Source organism: Cryptomeria japonica, chromosome 11, assembly GCF_030272615.1.
Source record: "Cryptomeria japonica chromosome 11, Sugi_1.0, whole genome shotgun sequence".
Classification (NCBI taxonomy): Eukaryota; Viridiplantae; Streptophyta; class Pinopsida; order Cupressales; family Cupressaceae; genus Cryptomeria; species Cryptomeria japonica.
The window spans coordinates 89387422-89410501 of NC_081415.1; the positions used below are offsets into that span (position 1 = coordinate 89387422).

The 23080-nt window shown below is 34.1% G+C and overlaps 1 protein-coding gene across 2 annotated transcripts; it reads right to left on the bottom strand.

Moving 5' to 3' along the window:
• Window positions 1-10646: 10646 nt before the first annotated feature.
• On the bottom strand, window positions 10647-12372 carry LOC131067567 (uncharacterized). Of its 2 annotated transcripts, none has more exons than XM_059214312.1 (3): window positions 11949-12372; window positions 11783-11846; window positions 10647-11223 (listed from the first exon to the last, which is right to left on the bottom strand). In XM_059214312.1, the coding sequence occupies exons 1-3, from the start codon at window positions 12210-12212 to the stop codon at window positions 10886-10888; spliced, it is 666 nt and encodes a 221-aa protein (XP_059070295.1). In that variant the 5' UTR covers window positions 12213-12372; the 3' UTR covers window positions 10647-10885. The 2 variants fall into 2 exon arrangements, with proteins under 2 accessions (XP_059070295.1, XP_059070296.1); XM_059214313.1 differs by having other exon boundaries at window positions 11798-11846; window positions 11949-12366.
• Window positions 12373-23080: the final 10708 nt, after the last annotated feature.

Here is a 23080-nt window from a genome sequence, read left to right on the forward strand (position 1 = left end):
ATAAAATATTTGTCTCTCTACACATGTCTAACATTTGTAGGTCCACATAGGTCAATATGCACAAGATCTAGCAATCCATCAGATGTATACAACTTGCTCTTGAACTAAGTTATTGTTTGCTTACCCAATTGGCATTCCTTACATACTGGATTAGTAGGGTTAACAATCTTAGCCAGATCTCTAACATTTTGAATAGAATTGATCTTAATCATTTAATCAAAGCTAACATGACACATCCTCCTATTACACAACCAACTTTCATCAATATGTGCAATCAAATACCTTTTCTCATTATCCTTCAAATGAGAAATATTACCTTCAGTCTTAGTTCCAGATGCAATCTCTATACTAGAAGCATTTATGATCTTTCATTTATCATTCTTGAATTTCAAATCATAACCTTTGTCAACCATTTGTCCAACACTCAAAAGATTATGCTTCAAACCTTCAACATACAAGACATCATCAAAATTATTCCTACCATCAAAGGAAATAGAACCTCAACCATGGATCACACAGGCTTTGTCATCTCCAAATATCACTATTCCACCATCATATATTTTCATGCTTACAAATTCATTTTTATCACTACTCATATGATGTGAACAACCTTTTTTAATCGCCCATTCATCTCTTTCCTCAACTTTAGCAACTAAAGCTTTTTCCTCAATAGTGCAGCTAGTGGAATCAACAGGGGTCAGTCCATCTTCTTTAATGGCAAGAAACACAACTTCATCTCCTTCTGATTGTTCATCTATAACACCTTCATTAGTAGCATAATAGCAATTATTCTAATTATTATACTTCTTGTTAGACTTGTAAGTCTTATCATACTTCTCATGCTTCTCATATCTGTCACTTATGTCATGCTTATCAAATTTATCATACCTATCATACTTAGCCATTCTCTTTGGGCACCTAGAAGCAAAACGTCTTGCCTGATTGCAAGAGAAACATTTCAAAGGCAATTTTCCATCATACTTACCGTCTCCTTTAGGCAATCTCTAGGCAATCAATGCTTCAATCTCATCTATATCTCTTTCTTTCTCTTCCATCTCTCTTCTTTCTCTTTCATATCTAGATATTTTTCATTCTTTAGGATCATAAGTCTACTTTCTTGATACAAATGCTCTAAATGTTGTCTTAGAATTTCTATGTGATTCACCAAATTCACTCAGTTCAAATGCAACAATCTTTGCAACCAACATATATCTTGTCACTATAGTCACACTCTAGATCTCCTCAATAGAAGCTACCTTATGCTTATAAGGAGGCAAAGATCTCAACACCTTAGCAACAATTTCATCTTCTTCAAAGGTTCCATCAACACATCTGATACCTAGTACAAGTTCATTCACCTTAGCCATAAAGGTATTTATGTTCTCATCTTCTCCCATATTCAACATCTCATATTTCCCTTTCAAACTCTACAATTGAGCAACTTTCACTTGTTTATCTCCTTCATATAGGGTCTCAAACTTCTCCCAGATCTCATGTGTGGTCTGCAGTCCGATCGCATTTGTCATCTCTAAAGCAGTCAAGACACTCAATAATGCTTCCTTCACTCTAATATTATGTTGATATTCCTTGATCTCATTAGCAATAACAGGTCCATTGGGAGGAGTGGAATAGGCATTCTTTGGAATTTTCCAGTAATCTTCTCCAAGACATCTCAAGTGCACTTCTGTCTACATCTTCCATATAGCATAGGTACCTCCATCAAATCTTAGACTCTCCTTCTTAAAGATAACACTTCTAGTTCCAGTTTCCATCCTGGATCTCCTCAAGTGGTTAAGCTTCTTCCAAAGCATCTAGCTCTGATACTAATTATTGGCAACAACAATGAAGGATAATTGAGAGGGGGGAATGAATCAATTTTCACTGGATGTACAAACTTAACCACAAAAATAGATTTGATAAATTCTAGTAATAAAAAAGATGACAAAATCATTAGCACAACACACAACACCAATATTTTGACATGGAAAACCCGGTTAAGGAAAAAACCGTGGTGGGAACCTACCCACAATAAGATAATACTCTACAGTAGTATGTGAAAATATTATAATGGGGAATGAACATGCCTTCAAGAACACTGCCTAGAGATCATTCCTTGAAAGATAATGGCCTAGAAGGCTACAATTCTCAAGGAAGTCTCATTGAATTACAACAAGATTCAAACTACAATATGGAACAAGTGAGCTGCAATAATAGCATCTCCAAATGCCTGATGATAGTTCCAATTAAGCACAATTGTCTGATCTGCAATACTAATCTCTACTCAATCAAGACACTAAAATATGAATCCTTGTTTGCACATACACCACTCTCTAATAATCCAGACACAACCTTGATACCTAAATTACATGAAAATATCACTTATTTATACAATTCATTGACCATGACAACAAGGTCGGGTAAACCCTCAACTCAGAATTATAAAATTACATCACACGATACAAAGATCGACCAACTAGCCAATATAATGATATACATGGCATAACATTGTCCTAAATCAAATCTACAAACATGTAACACCATCGGAAATCACTCCAAGATCAACTACAACACGCAACAATACCAAGAAAACCACATAACATGAAGAACATCACCGGATCAGCAAAATCACCCAAAAATTGCACAATGATCAATGTGGTTCATAAAAAAAAGGACACAATTAGGAAACACCAACAAGCACATTAGAATCATCAGTAATAGTTGTATCAACACCACTTATCAAATCTTCCTCTATCAACGTCTGAAACTCAAGAACACTTAAACAACAACAACTATCATGAAGAAAGATAACTTGAACAACACCAAATTGTGAACCATACGAAATGAAGATCTAGAGGGCCATACCAAACTATATCCCAAACACTTAGCTGAAGATCTGATCTCATTGAAATATATCGAAGGAAATACTGAACTCTATAAACCACCGATTAGAAAAACAAACTGCAAACCAGATCATATGATATGTAAGCTTCGCAAATCACCAAAACCAATATAAAATAATATACTGATACTATAAATACTCCATACTCTAAACCATAATCCTAATAAACCAATATGCAATCACTGAAGCAGGAATATGTTAACATCGATGACAACAACATATCCTTGCAGCAACAATGTCCAATAAAAGAAAATGAGGGGAGAAAGAGAGAGAACACAAATTGGTTAGAGAGGGGGGTGATGGTTTGTGTTTAAGGATGAAATAAGAGGATTTCAAAAAGGACTAAGGTTCAATCACTCATCATGGTTGATATTAGTAAGGTGGCTATAAATTTCTATAGCCTAGTGCAGTCACGGTTAGGAGGGATCTCAATGAGATCTATCCAGACTATGCAACAAGAGCAAAGACAATGAAAGAAAGACAAGCTGATGGAGGCAATGCATAACTAAATTTAATATATCATGAAGATTAATTACAATCTGTTGGCAACATGTGGGCTAGAAGATTTGGCTCACTAGCTTGATACAAACATACTCAATTATAATCTCGGTCTTTACAAGACCACTTAACCTTAAGACAGATCTTTCTCATTTCCCAAAACCTCCTACGACAAGATAAATTACATTGATTTATATGGTTTGGAGGGATGTAGGTCATCCCAAGAAGAATCAACCAATGATGAACAAGATGAAACATGTAAAACCACCAAGTCGGCCTCCGCCAATGAGAATCCTTTGAAAAATCTATAGAATGAAGTGTGGATCTAAAGGAAGCTCAACCACATGCCAAGGAACATTGGAGCAACGTGTTAAGGCTCCATAAGCTAAGGAAAGGATTCACATGATTTGCCAACAAAAAATAGGTCCAAGCAGTTTTGATGTTCTAAGCTAGAAAACTATCTTGGAATCCGAAAGTGTTAACTTGCTAGAAAAAGATCCAAATGTTCGGCACTTTAGGAATAAGGAAGATAATCATAAACAAAAAACAAACTGAAAAAGAAATGTTTATGGTTGATGCAAGATTGCCAAGAACCGGGGATACTCCTGCATCATAGCCTCCTTTAACTTTCTCTTGTAATATTTATCTTCCTTAAATAGGATAAGATAGATTTCCAAATAAATATTAATTTTGGTGGAGGATGAGTGCTTGGCTAGTTCTAACTTGTGAACTCAACATGACTGATGTCACCAATGCAATCTTTGATTCTAGTGTTGAAAGAGTGACATGTTTTGCCTCTATATAAGGCACCAGAAGAACAAACCACCTTGTAGTCTCCTAAGTCTAAGAGAGCATCTTTGGTGTCTTTAAGAGGGGGTATCCTATTTCTTAAAACTAAAAGGGTTTCAAGGCACAACAAAGAAACTTTTTGATAAGGATTTTGGAGATCTATTAAAACATGAAGGATCTTGAAAATGCTAAAAAGCCTTACATAATCAAAATTAAATAATATTTAGTCTTTTTAAGAGATTTCATTTTACTTTTAATTTTTTAAACATTATTCTACCTACAAGGGTTTAATATAAAGTTAGAATTCTCTTTACATTTTTATTTTAAATCTCTTTTCACAAGAATATGGATGATTATAGTTATTAAAAAATTTATATTTTAATGTTTATTGTATAAAAAATAAATTACAGATTAACAATATTTATTATTATATAATATTTGTTATAAAAAATTATTTAATTAGTACATATTATCTTTTATATATTAAGAATTTATAAATTTATTTCAAAATAATATTTTAGTTTATTTATACTATATATTGTATAGTATAAATTGAAAAATATTATATTTTATATATTATTATATTTAGTTAATAATAATTACATATAATGTATGCAATATTTAAATTTAATTAAATAATTTAGTATGATATATAATAATAAATATAATTTAAATATATTTTTAAAATAACTTTAATATACTTTTCAATAGAAAATATAAAGATTTCTAAGTATATAAATATTTTAATATTTTACTTAGTATTATATGTAAAAATCATAATATATTAATTATAATTATTTTGATTTATATTTAATAAGATATGTTATATAGACCATAATCTATTATTAATATATATAACAAATATGAAAATAGGGATTTAAAAATTGTGTGTACATACATATATGCATACATATATGCATATCATATTTATATATAATATCATAATATGAAAGTTCTTAAAATTTTAAAAACTAAAATAATATAAAATAATATTAATATATAATTAACTATTTATTAAGTTGTTATTATATTGGGACTACAAGGTGGAGTGTAATCGCACAAGCATGTTAATAAAAAATATTAACTTAAATAATTTTATACTTAACAAAAGTAAAATAATGTATGAATAATATTTTAATACTACGAAGATTAAAATTTTAAATTATTCTTAAGATTAAAAAACTAAAATCTAAAATATAAGTTATAAATAAAACTTTTTTATTTTAGTAATTATATACTATATTTGTTGAATAATTAGACTCATTTTTTATTAGTCATATGGTTAAGTTCTATGGTGTAAATTATAATAAATAATTTCTATTCATTGATGTGATATGATGTTTTAAAAAATAGCTTAAATTAGATAATACTATAATAAGATTAATTATAGTTATTATTTTTATATAATTATGGAATACTAGCATAGATATCTTAAATACACCTATCAAAAGACATTGAGAGATAGTTGTTTAAGATGTTTGTGTCAAAATTATTTTTTAGATTAGATGGTCATCTCATATTAATATCTCTCAATGTCTTTTAGATCGATGTATTTAAAATATCTACACTAGTAAATTGTATTTATTATTGATATGTGTTATAACTATAATATAATATTATATTAGTTGTCTATATCACCTTCTTTCTCTCACTCATGCCCCCCCTATCTCTATCTCACTATCTCTAGCTTTTCTATCTCTACTTCTCTCTTATTAGCTATTTGTATCTTTCTCTATATCTATATTATTTCTCTCTATCTCTATCTCACTCCTCTCTATCTCCTTCTATCCATAGCTCTCTAGAATTATCTACATCTCTTACTATTTCCTCTTATTCTATATCTTTATTATATGTATCTCTTTCTCTTATTCACTCCTCTCTATCTCTTTCTAACCATATCTCCCTCTATCAATATCACTTCTCCACTCTCTCACACACACATTCTCACTCCATCTTTCCATCCATCTCTCCATTTGTATATCCTCATCTCTACTTATCTATCTCCATTTCTCTAGATACATCTCACTCCTCTCTCTATCTCCTTCTATACTTATCTTTCTCTACCCCTATCTGCCAAACTCTGTATCTCTCCCATTCTTTCTATATCACCTTCTATTGATATCTATTTCACTCTCCTTTTCCCTCTCCATCTCCCACTTCTTTCACATCTCTTACTTCCTATATATCTCTTTATGTTGCTATCTCTATCCATATGTATCTCTCCCTATATCTCTCTTTGTATCTCCATCTATTTTGATCTTACCTCCCTCTCCCTCTTTCTATATTTATCTCGTATCGATTCCTCTCTCCTTCATCTCAATCTCTATGTTCTCACCCCCCTATCTCACTCTTCCTATATTTGTCCTTCGCTTCCTCTCTATCTCTATTGGAAACATAGCTTGAGCCTATTGGTAATGGAGCCTAATAATCCATTACAACATATTTGGATCCCTATAAGTGGATGCATAGTTTATTTGAAACTAACTCTTCTTTATTGATGCATATGTTGCATAAACAATATCATTTGCTACAAGCCCTACTAATTGACCTTATGTACTGCATGTGTATGTAAAATATAGACTAATTTTTCTCCTAATCAACCTTCCAAACCTCTTTGACCTACCCATTGCACCAGAAAAATACAATTACAAGTAATTATATGTTCATAACCAACACACATAGCATTTAACGAGTTCAATTCCCATCCCTAAGCTAAACAGACTAGGGATATCATAGGAAATTAGAAAGGTTCCTAGAAAATGTGACAACCCGCACCTATCTAAAACGGTGAATTATTTTTTCACTCTTCTATAAGATAGAAATCTTGGAGTACTCTTATTTCAAAACTCTGCAAAACGCAGAAAGAGAGGATTTGTTAATATTGTTAGTTTTGGAAGGTTCTTAATATTCTTCCATGAAGATCTAGAGGAAATTTTCTTCCACCACTCTTCAACATGACTCCATTTCTCACCCAGAGATTCCTCGGGACAAACGTTCAGTATATAATCAGGCCTGCAAGGGTGTAAGATGTTTCTGCCAAGCACTCGCTGTTTGACAACCTCTCATCATATACATCTAATACCTTCCCCAGCTCTCTTGGACGCTGCATTTTGCGAAGAGAAGTCGACAAAGTAGTGCATTCAATTTTGGTTCTTGAACTTCAAGCCATTTCTCAAACTCCTTTTTATCCTTCTCATTCTTGTCCAGCTTTCAGTAGTGCCTTATGATATCCCTTAACACTTTACCTGCACAATACCACATGGAAAATGATTGTTCACACTAACCACGTCAGTTTTGAATAAAAACGTGGAAATGGATAATCTTTAATACCAACAGAGTGTTTACAGATATGCAATGAATAGAATTACATCCAAAATGAAACTTTGCACTACCCAAATCAGGTCTAAATATATAAATTGAATTTATCATACAGAGAGTGATAATCTGTGTGACAAAAAAATATGTTTATGCACACAATCTATATATCATATAAGGATTGAATATTTAAATCATCCTATTCAGATTTATATATACAGGAAGCTCATCATCAACTTTTTAATAATCATTTACGATTTCTGAAAGTCATAAAAATGACCTTAACGTTCTTCTATTCTATTCAATATATCACATGAGAATTAAAAATTTGGACAAAACAAATCACGGCAAGGTATACTGAATAAAATATATCACACTGAAGGGGACAAGCTTAATCTAACGAAATGAGATCGCTCTATATAAAATGAATGTCTGAAATTGGAAAAAAGACTGTAGACTACCCATGTAACAATTAATATCATTACTAAAGAGCGTGACATCTCCAATCCCGGACTACTGGAACATTTCCAAAGCGCTGTGTGACACAAATACAAATTACAAACAACATAACCCGCTTTAGCACTTGTGCAACCAACAACCGAAAAATATTATATTGTAAGGAAGGTAGGTCCCATACATGTAAAGCCATGAACCCTGGTTTCTTCTCTACATTAACAAAAGGGCATTCAATATTTTTCTCTTTCAGATATACCAGCACCATTCTGCTTCAGGGAGCAGAGGGTGCTCCATACAATTTGACAGCTGTTTCATCTTGACAGCTGTTTTGCTCATCGCTTTGGACTGCTCGGAGAGCTGCTCGGGGTGCCCCTACTTCTAGAGGCTTGAATGTCTCTTCTCTCCCTTCAGTGGTCCTTGATAATATGTCTCCAATATATAAGGTCTTGCCCTCCACTCTGGGTGCTTGTCAGGGTGGGAATCCTTCAATATGCTCTGTAGGTGCATCCTACTCTGCTCCAAAGGTTTCTAAATGCAATGATGTTGCTTCATTGAAAATTCTTATTAGAAAGAAAATAGTCAGTCCTTAATGGTATTTCCCTCACAGAAATTTCCACTGGGGTTAAAGTTCGGCCCCAACTTTCATTATAGCTGATTTCAACTTTCATTGTTTAGTTGTATCTCTTTTCAGGTGTGTTGGTTTTGCAGAATTTTGGCTGTTCGGTTATGTCTCTTGCTATTTTGCTCTCCTTTCAGTTTGATGGTTCGACAGTATTACTCTTTTTTCTCTTTGGTAACATCTTTACTTTGTAAAAAGGTTTGGGCCCTGTCAAAACCCACACTTATCATAATAAAAAATAAAATGAATAAATCAGACAATAAAAAATATGAATCATAATATAATTCTTTAAACCTTTATGTTTGACTAAGGGTCATCCACACAAATTCGGTTCAAGTAGAAATATTCAGATCAATAAGGGTACAATGTGATCCCAACCAAGTAGATGTAAATCTATGTCTACCCCATCCAACTAGACTATGTGAATTTGTGTGTGCGAGAGATTTCAATCATGCCAACTTATTGTAGACAACAGAACTACCCATTTAGCTATTCACCTAAGGATTCCCTACCATTGTAACTTAGAGCATCACTTGTCACTATAGGTTATGCTAAAGGCTTCAGTATGGGTTTTTGACCAATTTTGTACTTACCTATTCTTTTGAGAGCCATCCTTCCCCTTATAGTCTATCAAATAGCTAAGCATAAAGTATGATCCATCATCTATATGGTGCAACCCTCAAGATCCACATTCCACTAGAAAAAACCATTGAACCCTCTAGTTTAACTTTAAACATCCATTTCTTATATACTATTGGCACTAAGACTCAGATACCACTAGTAGAAACTATCTAGGCTTCTAGAGTAAGAAGAGAAATCCATCACCTATATCTTACTAGAATTAAGTGTAGTGCACCAAACACACAATCTAGTACACATTACATAAAATTCAATTACTATCCATCAATTTGACTAACAAACATTTTTTTTCTCTTATTTATTGCAACATTTGACCAATAACCTAGTTGACGATGAATGAACTTGAAAGCAATGCATTATTACATTATTTCAATAATCGAAACATAATGTATGATTTCTTACCATTGTCCACCTCACATTACCTTGCAAAGTTTTTGTCTCATCTGCAATAACCTGTACATATGAATGTTTGTACAACTAAATGCACATTTTTAGATCATATCAACAATAAAATGAGAAATTATAAAGTTATTTCATGAAATAACGTTAAGTAGTACAACTGGTTTGACACATCATGACTAGATTTGTGAAGAGAAGCATACAAATACCAAAGGGGTTACATCTTCATCAAATTTAATAGCTAAATTCAAACAATTTTTTTAGAAGATACTATATTTATCATCTACGTTTAATTCATAACTAATTTGACAATAATTTGTTCAATGCATAGAATATACAATAATGTGTAAATTATAATGGATCCCTACACTATATAATGAAATTACTTAATTAGCATTAAAACCATGACCCATAATAGATGAAATAGTATACACAAATCATGTAATAAAAGAGAGATTAACATGATTACCATCCATAGCATGAGAATCAAATCGGAATTTGCATCATGCCTTCACAACATAAGTAGAGCTAGTGAATAATGCAATTGTTAGTGTCTAATCTCTCTTCATCTCTTTGTCTGCACATCTATATAAATATGGCTTAATCCTAGTCCTCACCCTAAGTAGTTAGATTTGAATCAAAAATTAACATTGTTTCTTCACAATACAAGTAGAACAAGTGAACAATGCAATTGAAGAGTGGTTGATCTCATTATTTAGATGGAAGTTTTTGATAATCCTCATGAACTAAAAATACAAGTAAAGAACTATTTAACAAGACTCTACATAGTTGATATCTAGTTGAATGAATTTAAGGTTGGATACAGAGTACTAGGAAGGTCTTGACACTAGAATCAACATTACAATCCATCTATCTCTCTTCATAGAACTACAGAATCTACCTCACTTACTTACAAACAATCCATATTACTTATTAAATTCAACAAAAATATTATTAGCCCAAATTTATCAAAAACAAAATCTATAGATTAAATTTAACGAACAATAACTACAACTACAACAACAACAACAATAATAATAATAAGTTTATAATCACAACACACCATAACATTTTAAGAGTTGTAAGTCCCATCCTTAATCCAAATTACAACGGGACTAAGGATCTCGTAAGATAATTAAAAAAAGTGACAACCCAACCTCTTTGAAAAGAGGAATTGTTTTTTCACTGTTCTACAAGATGGAAATCTTGGATTGCCATTATTTTTAAAGTCTGCAAAACACACAAATAGAGGATTTGTTAATACTGAAGGCTCAGGCAGTCAGCCCTACAGTTCTAAGCTCTCCCGCTTTAACAAACAGAGGGCCTTCAGTTTTGGTATAAACGTCATCTATAAATTTAAGAATTGAACGACGGATTAGCTCAACAAGGCTGGGAGGCTTCCCTTTCAAGGACCGCATTTTCTTTATATACTTATCTAACTCTGTTACCAACTGCGTCTCAATATTTTCCATTGCCGTAGGCACTTCACAACAATCGGCGACGACATACTGACAAAATAATGAATTCAGTTTTTCAAAAGAGTTCACAATATCTTTTGTCGTTGAGTTTTCATATTTCTTTTCACAGTGCATTATGATATCCCTTGACCCTGTACATACACAATATCACATGAGAAATGATTCTTTACACAACCACTAAGTTTTGAATACAAACATGGAAAGGGATAATCTTCAGTTCCCACAAAATGTCTACAGATATACAATGAATATAATTACATGCAAATTGAAGCCTTTGACTACCTACATCAGTTCTAAATATATAAATTGAATATATTATACAGAAACAGATAATCTACGTTACCCAAATCATGTTTATTCTCACAATTAATAAATCATATGGGAATTGATAATTTGAGTCATCCTAATCAGATTTATATATACAGGATGCTCACCATCAACTTATTAATAATCATTTACTATCTCTGAAACTCATAAAAATGACTTTAACATTCTGCTATTCTATTGAATATATCGCATGAAAATTAAAAATCTGCACAAACCAGCTCACGTCAAGGTATACCGAATAAAATATGCCGCGCTGAAGAGGACAAGCTTGATCTAACGGAATCAGGTCGGTCTATATAAAATAAATGTGCGATATTGAAGAAAAGTATATAGACTACCCATATAATGCTTAAAGATATATACAATTAATATCGTTACCAAATAGCCAGTCATCTCCATCCCGGAGCACTGGAGCTTTTCCAAAGGACTGCATGACACAAGTACAAATTACAAACATCATAACCCGCTTCAGCACTTGTGAAATAGAAAACCGATATTTTTAATATTATAAGGAAGGAAGGTCCCCTACTTGTAAAGCATTGAACGCTGCTTCCACTCCTACAAGACATTTGATTTCAATTTTATATTTCTCTGCTAGATATCCTGACAACATTTCGTTGCAGGGATCAGAGTTTACTCCATACAGCTGGACAGTTCCTTTGTTGCCACTCTTTCCCTCGCTACCGCCATCGCCATTTGGGTGTAGTATCGCATGCGCTTTACCGACCTCTAGACTATGCTTTTTGGTATTCGTTCCTTGGTTGCCCGAATGATTCTTTCTTGGGTTGCTCATTTTCCCTATCAGAAGCTCCAACAGCTGCTATGCATTTGAGAGAGTTGTGATTGGATAGCTATTTATAGAAGAGGAGAGCATAGGCTACAAATGCAAGATAGCATTTGAGAGAGTTGTAATTCTCTACAGAGCTAGAGAATCGATGGCTACAAACGCAAAATAGGCATTGAACGACTGTGGAAATGATCTGAGTCATTCACGTCAAAATCAGAAGCAGGAAATTTGCCGTAAATCAGATAGGGGCCTGAAGGAAAACGAATCATGGAGACAGAAAGTGGACAGGTGTAGTCTGTTCAACATGTAAGATAAAGTGTCCATACGCTATTGAGTGTAAGCGATGGTTTTATGAAAGGGGCTTTCTAAATATACTTAACTATATGTGAAGACGTGTTGTTTTCACCTAATCATCTAATTATCATGTAAATTTATTTTTTCATCTTTGGCGACTTCATCAAAACAATCATTCGTTTTTTTCCATCATCATTTAATTCTCTTTATCTTCTAGGATCTTACAGTCCATTCAATCTGCTTACCAACCTAATACTCTTATTATCGTCAGCTTATCAAATCATTAACATTTTGATTGAATTTCATATTATTCATTCAATTAATAAACTAACTATTCATAATTATCCATATTGTCCATTCGTTATCCAAATTAATTGAATATTAATTTTCATGTCATGTACACAGGAACAATATGTTCCCTGCACGCACCATTGGAAGATAACGTGTTCATATGGAATATGCCTCGAATACTTTATTGTATTGAGCGTAAGAGATATGGTTTCAAGGAAGATGTTTTCTATATAACTAGCTATATGTCAAGACATGTAAAAGACATTTTCACTTAAATTATCAATTTATTGATTCTTCAATTATTTGTTTGACTTTATCATTTACTCATTCATTTTATCTAATAATCATTTAATCATTTACTTTCAAGGATCTTATAGTCTATTCAATCATATTACCACCTAATCATCTTTTTATCATTACCTTACCATCTAAGGGTCTTAAATGTCTAATATTTAAATTAAATAAGTTTCAAGTTATTTAATTAATTTTACATAATAAACTTGTTTCAGTTAATAAGTTAATTATTCATTATTATCTATAAATTTATCCATTTAATTAATTATTTCAACATATATTATCAAACTAATTGAATATTAATTTTTATCTCATGTGTATCAATAATTCAAACAATTAATTATTAGATTAATCAATTTTATGTCACATACTTATAAACTATATACTTTGTTTTGTGTTAGTCATTTGCTACCTTGATGTAGTTTTGACAAAGAAATTAATTATTAAATTAATTAATTTTATGTCACATTCTTGTAAATTCTATTCGACATTGCTACTGCTAGGATATGTTGTTATCATTGAAGTCAACATATTCCTCTGATCTTATTGCTCTGGTTGTTGTAGATTGGTTTATTGAGATCATGGTTCGGTGTATGGAGTTTTTCTCGTCTCATTATATATTTTTGTATTGGTTTTAGTGATCTAGAAGCTTAATTGATCATATCATGTGATCCGGTTTGTAGTTTGGTTTTTTTTATCAATGCTTTGCAAAGTGCGGTATTTCCTCCAGTACATTCCAGTGTGATCAGATCTTAAGTTGAGATTTTGGGAGGATGTTTTGGATGTTCATGTGTTGTTGTTGTTTGAGTGTTCTTGAGTTTCAGGTGTTGATCGATGAAGATTTGATAAGTGGTATTGGTGCAACTATTGTGGATGGTTCTAATGTGCTTGTTGGTGTTTCCTGATTGTGTTCTATTTGTTTTGGTGGTCTGCATTGTTAGGATTTAGTTAGATCTGGAGCAAATATAAATTAATGATTATATGCAGATACAAATAGAAAAGATGAGGAAAAATGTATAACATAGATAACACAGATATTTAATGCGATTCACCCAAGATGGGATATATCCACCAAACACAACAGTCCAATATTTTCATATTATCCAGTAAATCAGTACAATACCATTACGATTGCCTTTTTACATTCTAGCTGCTTATAATAAGCAAGTTTTAGGGCAACACTCAAAGTCAATTATTTTTAGGGTTTTTTCAATGTCAGTTTTTTTCAACAAAAACAACCAAAAAAAATACCTCGGTGGCCATGCCCCCAAACCCTCCCTTTCTTAGGGGCTATGCCCCCAAACCCTTGCTCTTGGGGGCTACCACCCTCGAACCCCTGCTCAGGGTCCAACTCGACCCCGAATGTTGACAATGATACATAACAAGTGTACATTAGTTGAATGATCATTTTTCATATATCAACAATCTCCCACTTGGAGAATGATCAGGCTCCACACCAAATGATCTCCCAGTTGGAGACTGATCTTGGAAAAAGTTGCTGAACTTGCAATTCCCACAGGATAAAACTCCTGGACTCGGTAGTACCTTAATTCCATGATGTTTAGTCAAGAATGCCAAGAGAAACTGAGAATGAAATCAGCTTCTTCCATGGGACTACCTTCATGAACATATCTGTAGGATTGTCACTTGTGTGAATTTTCTCAAGCGATAACCGACCATCCTCCAAAATAGACCATATGAAGCGGTACCTGAGCTGAATGTGTTTTGTCCTTGAATAAAGAGTAGAATTATTTGCAAGATGATTGACACTCTAACTATCAATATAAAATGGGCTATCCTCCTACATCTGGCCCATTCCTCTAGAAAATGTTGTAACCAAATCATCTCCTTGCTAGCTTCGCTAGCAGCTACATACTTAGCCTCTATGGCTGAAAGCACAACAACCTTTTGTAGTCTAGAAATCCAACTAACTGCAATTCCCCCTATGGAAAAAACATACCCTATAGTACTCCTCCTTGTATCAATGTCACCTACTAGATAGGAGTCAACATATCATTGTAGAGTAGCATTTGATTCTTTGAAACATAATGCCTTGCTAAAAATTGTTAAACAGTTCAAATAATTGAATGACAACTAGGGCGGGGGGGTGAATCAGTTGTCTCAGATTACCAGAACCTTAAGTAATTAAAACCTTAATACAAAAATGCATAAACCAAATACCAAACTAGCAGATAAAGCAGTTAAGAATAAACAATAATCAAAGAATAAATACCATCCACATGACACCAAGATTTGTACATGGAAAACCTAGTAAAGGGAAAAACCATGGTGGGAAGCCTACTCATCTCTAGCAAAGACTGGGTTTTTATTGTTATCAAGGACGATTCTCTAGAATCTGTCATTGAAGCAACACATATTGAGGAAAAGGCTTTGGCTGCTAAAATTGAAGAAAAAGATGAATTGGTCATAAACAGTGGATGCTCGCATCACATGACTAGTGACAAGAGAATTTTTTTTATCATTGCAAGAATTTGATGGTGGATTGGTTAGATTTGGAGACAACAAGGCATGTAGGATCAAAGGAAAAGGAACAATATCTTTTGATGGTAAGACTGATACTAATAATGTTTACTATGTTGTAGGCTTAAAGCATATTCTTTTAAGTGTAGGGCAGATGGTGGATAGAGGATTTCATTTGCAATTCAAGGATGGAAAATGCAAAATTATTAATAAATTTGGATTGGAGATTGCTTTTGGAACTCAGACCAAAGGTAATATGTTTGATTTGAATTCAAATGAGAAGGCTTACTTGATTGCTCAAATTGATTAAAGTTGGTTATGGCATAAGAAGATGTGTCATATAAATTTTGATTGTAAAGTGAAGATCAGTTCAATACTGGCTATCAAAGATTTGCCTAAAATCATTAAACCTCATTATCTAGTTTGCAGAGAATGTCAAATGGGTAAGCAATTTAGAACTTATTTCAAAAGTATACATGATAAATCTAATGAAATTCTTGATCTTTTTCATACTAATTTGTGTGGACCAGCAAGGACAAAAGGTTTTCAAGGTGATAAATATTTTATGCTACTTATTGATGATTATTCTAGAATGATGTGGGTAGCATTTTTGAAAAAAATATATGAAGCTCCTAAGAAATTCAAAATCCTGAAAGCTATGGTTGAGACCAAGACATGACTGAAGATAAAATGATTAAGATTGAATCATGGCGGTGAGTTCATATCTGTTGAATTCAACAACTTATGTGAGGAATGGTATTAGGAGACAACTTTCTACATCTAGAACCCCACAACATAATGGATCGATGGAAAGGAAGAATAGAACAATTTTGGATGCAACAAAGACTATGATAACTAAAGATAAATTACCTGATATCTATTGGAGAGAGGATTTCAATACCATTGTATACACTTTCAACATAGTAAACATTAAAGGTGATACCGATAAGACTCCTTATGAATTATGGTTTGGTCATACTCTTACTGTCAAATATTTCAGAATTTTTGGAAGAAAATTTTACAATAGAAGAGATGATGTATTAGGAAAGTTTGATCCTAGAAGTGATGAAGGAATACTTTTGAAGAAGAAAGCATATAGATGTTACAACAAAAGATTGAATAGGATAATGAAAAGTATAAATATCATGGTAGATGAGCATGGCAGTAATCAGATCAAAGCTTATGATTATGGACTGAAAGATGAATTTATTAGACCTAAACCGGTAATGCAAGAATCAATTCAGAATAGTGAACCAATGACTCTGGCAATATCAAAAAATTAAAGAGTAATAGAGGAACAATAAAATGAGTCAACAAATCAAGAAAATTCAAAGACTCGCAGGTATGTAAAGGTAAATGATTATAAAGATCAAATTATTGGAGATGAAAGGAAAGGTATAATTATTGGCATATTGATGCACAAGATGATGTGATGTGTAGATGATTGGTAAAGTTCATATAAGGAGACTGATGGACTGTTGGTGATGATATAATTATGATATGATGTTTGATGACTTTTATTGTTTTGTCATCGATGGCAACTATTTGCATTGTGTGTCATTGATGTCAATAGGTATAAAAGGACAACCAATATGAGAGTAGTATTGACATGCAGTCATTTATGTCAACTAGTGTTGCAGGTCAATGGTTAGGAAGAGAATGTCATTCAGAGGAATGACCACTGGATTCATTGGTACACAAGTTAGTGTTTGATTTATGTGGATGGTATGGACAGTTTACTAGTATAGTCTATCACAGGTAAGGAGAAGATGTCAACTAGTAAGTGATGTGTTGACATGGAGAAGATAAACTAACCAAGTGAGTGGTTGAGTGGTTGAAAACTAACAAACTTATGACTAGTATACAAATAGGATGATCAAGGTGCTTGAGCTATTATTTATGATGAAGAGGAAGAATGTTACCTAAATCACATCAACACAAGAGGAGAAAGATGTATTGGTCACTGATATGTTGCATGGATGTAGAACAACAAGACTCCCACTAGATAAACATGTAGTCACCATTTGATGAGATGGATGATAGTGAATGTGCCCACACTAGATCACATGTGCCTCTTTGAAGATATGTTGCATGAACAGGAAAGCCACATGACTGCATTGTAGGATGTAGATGACAAGGATCCACTCTCACTGGTAAGTAGAGCTTATCTCCTATTATGCAAAGTGTGTATCATGGTTCTATGAAATAAGGAAGATTAGGCAAAGATAAGTATGTGAAGGATCACACCGGATCTATCAATGAATCAAACGAATGCCTCAAGTGGATGAAATCAGGGATATGCACTGAACCGATAGAGAAGGCATGTTGAGTTGTTGGTATAGAGATTGAAGGAGATGGGTTTGTCACTTTGGCAAACCGGTTGAGATATGGTGTGATGAAGAAGAAGGAAAAGCTGAGAAGCTATAGACAAAGGAAAATGGTTGGATTGAAAATGGAGTCAGTTGAAGGTTGATGACATAGTGTCATCAAGAGGTTTTACCAGTATGTATGTCCACCGATAATATGATCAAGGTGCAGATGCATAAGACTTCCATCAGATGAAGTTATGCATAAGGTAGGTTAGAAAGAGTGCTGATAGGTTGAGTGTTCCACAGGAAGAGAAGTAGAGTGCAAGGTTGATGAGAGACTAGAAAAGGGTTTAACCAATAGGGTTAGTAAGCTAGTACATGTACCCGATTGAGTGGTTGGTCAGTGATCTTGTATGGACCAAAATAGATGACTTTGTTAAAGTGGATACCGATAAGGATGCTAAATGGAGGTGATGTGGCATGCATGCACAGGTCGGTGTGTTGAGTCGGTGAAGTGTTAGGCGGTGAGGTAGCTAGTGATAGGTCACTATTTATGTTTATTGTGAGATTCATGGGATGCACTATAGAGGTTTGCGGCTTGAGGTCAGAAGGACAATAGAGATCTAGCTTAAACTGATTCAGGATATCAAGGCAGGCGAAGGAAACTACAAGACCAATCTTGGTGATTGACAAATAAATTAGCCAATAGGTCAAAAGAAGACTACTAGAAATAGAAGGCATGATAAAAAAGGGATGACAATGGCAGGATTGATTAATGAGTTATAGTTCATCATCTAGGCGATCCGATCTAATGATTTCTGATTGGATTTGGTTTGTCTTGAAGTTGATGATAAAACCCTAACCACCTGAAAATCAAATTGGCTTTTGGCAGGAAAACCAGGTTACAAATATGCAAACCAAAATCATTGAAGACTACCACTAGATGAGGGAGTGTTGTTGTATGTAAGGAGATATTAGTCAAGTGCTCATCAAGAAGAAGGAGAAGAGACTGAGTGTGAGGAAGAACAGGGTTGAAGTGTACAATCGACAATAGAAGTGCAAAACCAGCAGTGACCAAATCGATAGAGAATCAAACATAGAACTGGCAGAGTGTAGACTTGATAGAGAGTAGCAGACTAGTGGAGAGAAGAGGAAACCGAAAGAGAGAATCTGCAGAGAGAGAACCAACAGTGAATTGGATAGAAGATCCAGTAGAGAGATTTGAAGAAGAGTTACAAAATGCATTTGTAACAAGAAGATAAATTTGGTATCAAAATATGTTTTTATATTCACTCAGTTGGAGCTCGGTGTAGGGGTTGTAGCTCCTTGGGTTAGTGACCTAAATGAGGAGTTGGTGCTCCTTGGTTTGGTTTCCTAAACATTGTAAACAAAGAGACTGATTGTCAAGCTAGATTAGAGAAATAGACTCTAGCAGCATTTCGCACGGAGGTTTTTCCTATCTTGGGTTTTCCTCATATATGTTAGTGTTATGTGATGTCCTTTATGTGTGAATGCATTGAGTTATCTCTCCCTAGCATACCGATAGGTTATATTAGCTTTAGTATATCAATTGGCACATATACTAATTCACCCCACTCTTAGTGGTGCATTGTGTCTAAAAATTGGTATCAAAGCCTAGGTTCCTAGTTAGATGAGATTTCTCCAGCTTCGGTAGATTCTGGCTTAAGGACATAATGGTTTTTTTTGTGTCAATCCCTACTCTAGTTTTTTATGGCTCAAAATATTCCATTTAGAGTTGTAGAATGGAAGTCTACCTATCCTCTCTAGGGTTTGATGTGTGGATGTATGTTGTAAACAGATTCCCTAGTAAAGTTAGTGTTGGTATTATGGATCAATTTGTCATGTGTTGTATTGGTTTTATCATTGATGTCAACACTTATCTTCTTGGAGGTTTACATTATGTTCACCGGTATTGTTAGTGTCTTATGCACAATCATTGGTATGTGTTCACCAGTAGGTTATATTGTTCACCAATAGCAATGATAACTTGTTATCATCTGGGGGTCATTTGGCTATGTCAAAGACATGGAATAAAAGTTTGGATTTCATGTTTTTCTTATTGGTCTAATTGGGTTGATAGATTTTCCTTTACTGGTAGATAGGTCTAGGTTATGGACCAGTACTCTAGATTAGCACAACACATTATGGAGATTGTTTATTGATTGGATATTGTGGTAAATGTATTGAGCTGACATGTTGTATCACATTAGGACTTATTTGTAATTGATTTAATTTTAATATCTTTAGTGAGTCACCCTATACATTTGGTCTTAGGTTTTATATAAATGATTGTAAGATCTTATTGAAGATCGGGATAGGGATATGGTATGAGTGTATTCAAACATTGAAGAGTGAAAATAAGCAGATCCTTGTGCGAATCATGTAGACATTATTTGAAGGTTGAAGGAAGGTTATGAAGGTGTTTTGACACTCATGTTCAGATCTTAATCGGTACTGAATCCAACATTGGAGATACTATTTTGATCAGTACATTATCATTGGATTTAACCATCCAATTATGTAGTCAGTGTGACTCCTATTTTGTGATTGAGTAGTGAGCTCTAGGTAGTTGGCCTTTTTGCATGTGCAGACCCCATTTGTATACACATATTATTTGCAGTAGTATCATTTGATTGTGGGTAAGGTTTCCGACTGTGGTTTTCCCCTTACCGGGTTTCCACATCAATATCTCTATGTTATGTGTTGTGGATGTTGTTTCTCTTTATGTTTTATGCATTAAATTAAATCGGTACTATCATATCTGTTAATCTATTTTACCAGCACTTAAGTTTGGTTTACCGGCATTTAAGTTCAAGTTCAAATAATTTGCATTTGGAGTACAATTTATTGATAACTGGTTCACAACTGATTCACACCCCCCCTCTCAGTTGTCCTTCCTTGGACCTAGCAATCAATCCTCCCACCGATCTTGAAGCAGAAAGAAGATCTAGGTGCAGTGAAGTAGGAATGAAGGCTATATTCAATGGACTGTCCAATGATGTTTCTTCCCAGGTGGACAAGTGAAGATCTACAAAAAGCTTATGCGAGAGATTGAAAGAGTTGTATGGAAATGAGCCCACTGCTGCAGAACCGGCTTGTGATGATAGGATGAGAAATAAATCTCATGTATCTATAGATGATGAAGAAATATCCACTAGCAGTTGTAGCAATGATGAAGAAGGAAGCCACCTCTTCATGGATCAAGAATCAAATGATGAGAGACACATATCTAAGAATGATCATGCAGATCACTCACACTGGGAAGATGTTTTTGGCAGTGATAGTGAAGTTGAGGAAGAAGATGAAGCAGAATTTGATCTTGAAGGTGAGCTTGTGAATGCAGTTGAAGAACTTGGAAGAGTAAGAAATGAATATAAGATATTCAAGAATGTTGCTATAGTGCAACAGAACCGGTTGGTAAAATGCCTTTAAGAATTTGAGAAATGTATCTAATAGTTGAAGTCTCACAAGGAAGACACTAAGGTGTACAGGTGCATTGATCTAGCTTCCGAGATAGAAGTAAAAGATAAATAATATCAATAGTTTCTTGGAGAAATGCAGGTTCTCCGAAATGACCTTGAGAAGTGTTAGGATGAGCTCAAGGTAAGGATCTGGTTTGATGGTAGTATTGATGCCTTCGACAAAATGTTGAAAAAGCAAATGCATGCCAAGGACACTGAAGGTTCAAGAAGTGGTGCCAGTGAAAGCTCTACCAAAAAGAATGTCCCCCATAATGACATTTTGTTTTTCTCCTCAAATGGAGAAAACAAGGGCAAGAGCTTCACTATTATAAATGCTCCTCGAAAGAAGGTTGATCTAGATAGAACTGGTGAAGACTTGCAGACAAGAATGAATACTAGTGTTACAAGAAGGAGGAACAATGTAGATCCCAAAGGAAAAGGGAAGATGGGAGAAGACAACTTCATCAGAAGAAAGAACATGAGAAGACAAGAAAGAAGACATCCTACTGGTAGAAGACAAGGAAGTGCTACCGCCCACAAGACAAAATAAGTGTGGGAGAAGAAAAGATCATATGAAATAAATGCAAAGAATGGACAACCTAGGATCCATCCTCAAAGAAGGATAAGTGGAGATGCCAGACCGGTAAAATCTCCTCATGGATGGCAGAATAATTTTGTAAGTAATATGCCATCTTTCATTGGTTATTGTTTTCCATGTAATGGTCATGGCCATAGGGAAGAATAATGTAGAAAGGGATCTAGAAGAAATACTCTAGGATCTTATAGATATCATGCAAATAAGAAAAATGTATCAAGGAGTAGATACATGAATATCCCCTCTCCTGGTTATGCAAATATTTTCTTCTATAACTGCAATGGAAATGGCCATAGAAGTTATGAATGCAAGAAGAAGGACATGCAGTCACATGCAGACTAGTATAGAAACTATTCTCAACATAGAAAGGAATACAAAGCATATGGAAGTTAGATACCTACATGGAACTAAAGAAGAAATGTCCCTACAAGATCAAGAGGACCACCGGTTTTGGTTTCCAGTCATAGCGACATGACCAGAAGAAGATGGTCAAACCGGTATGGTAAGAGATTCACCAAGCATGAAGTTGGGATGGATTCTATGTGCTACTATAGTAGTACTTCCGGTTGTGTTGATGAGTCCAAAAATCAAAGGACCCATCAATAGAAGAAGGTAAGGCCTACTCCCAAGTCTGAAAAGGGGAAGAAGAATGAGACCAAGCAGGTATGGAGGAAGAAGCAAGAGGATGCAACCATGGACCGACTCTATACATTCAATGGACAATTGATATCTCTTAAGTCCTAAAGGAGATGCATGAACTCAGAGGGATTAGTACACTGAACTTATCATTCACCTCCTTAGCGAATTAGGGCACATGGAAGAACAAGCTGCTACCAATAAGAAAGAAGAAAATGATATGATAAGTGTGTGTAGTGGCTGCCTTGGCTACACACCTATAGATTAGTGTTAGATCGCTACTGCATGTGTCTACAGATGGAGATTAACAATTGGTAATATTGGACATGACAAGAAATATGAACCTCAGATGCATGACTCAGGGGGAGTTGACAACCATATTCTCTGATATGTATCAGACTTGTTGAACACAAAGGGTGTGCATTGTGTCTAACATTTGCACTAGTAGCTAGATTAGAAGCAATTAGAATGTTTCTATCCTTTTCTTCCTAC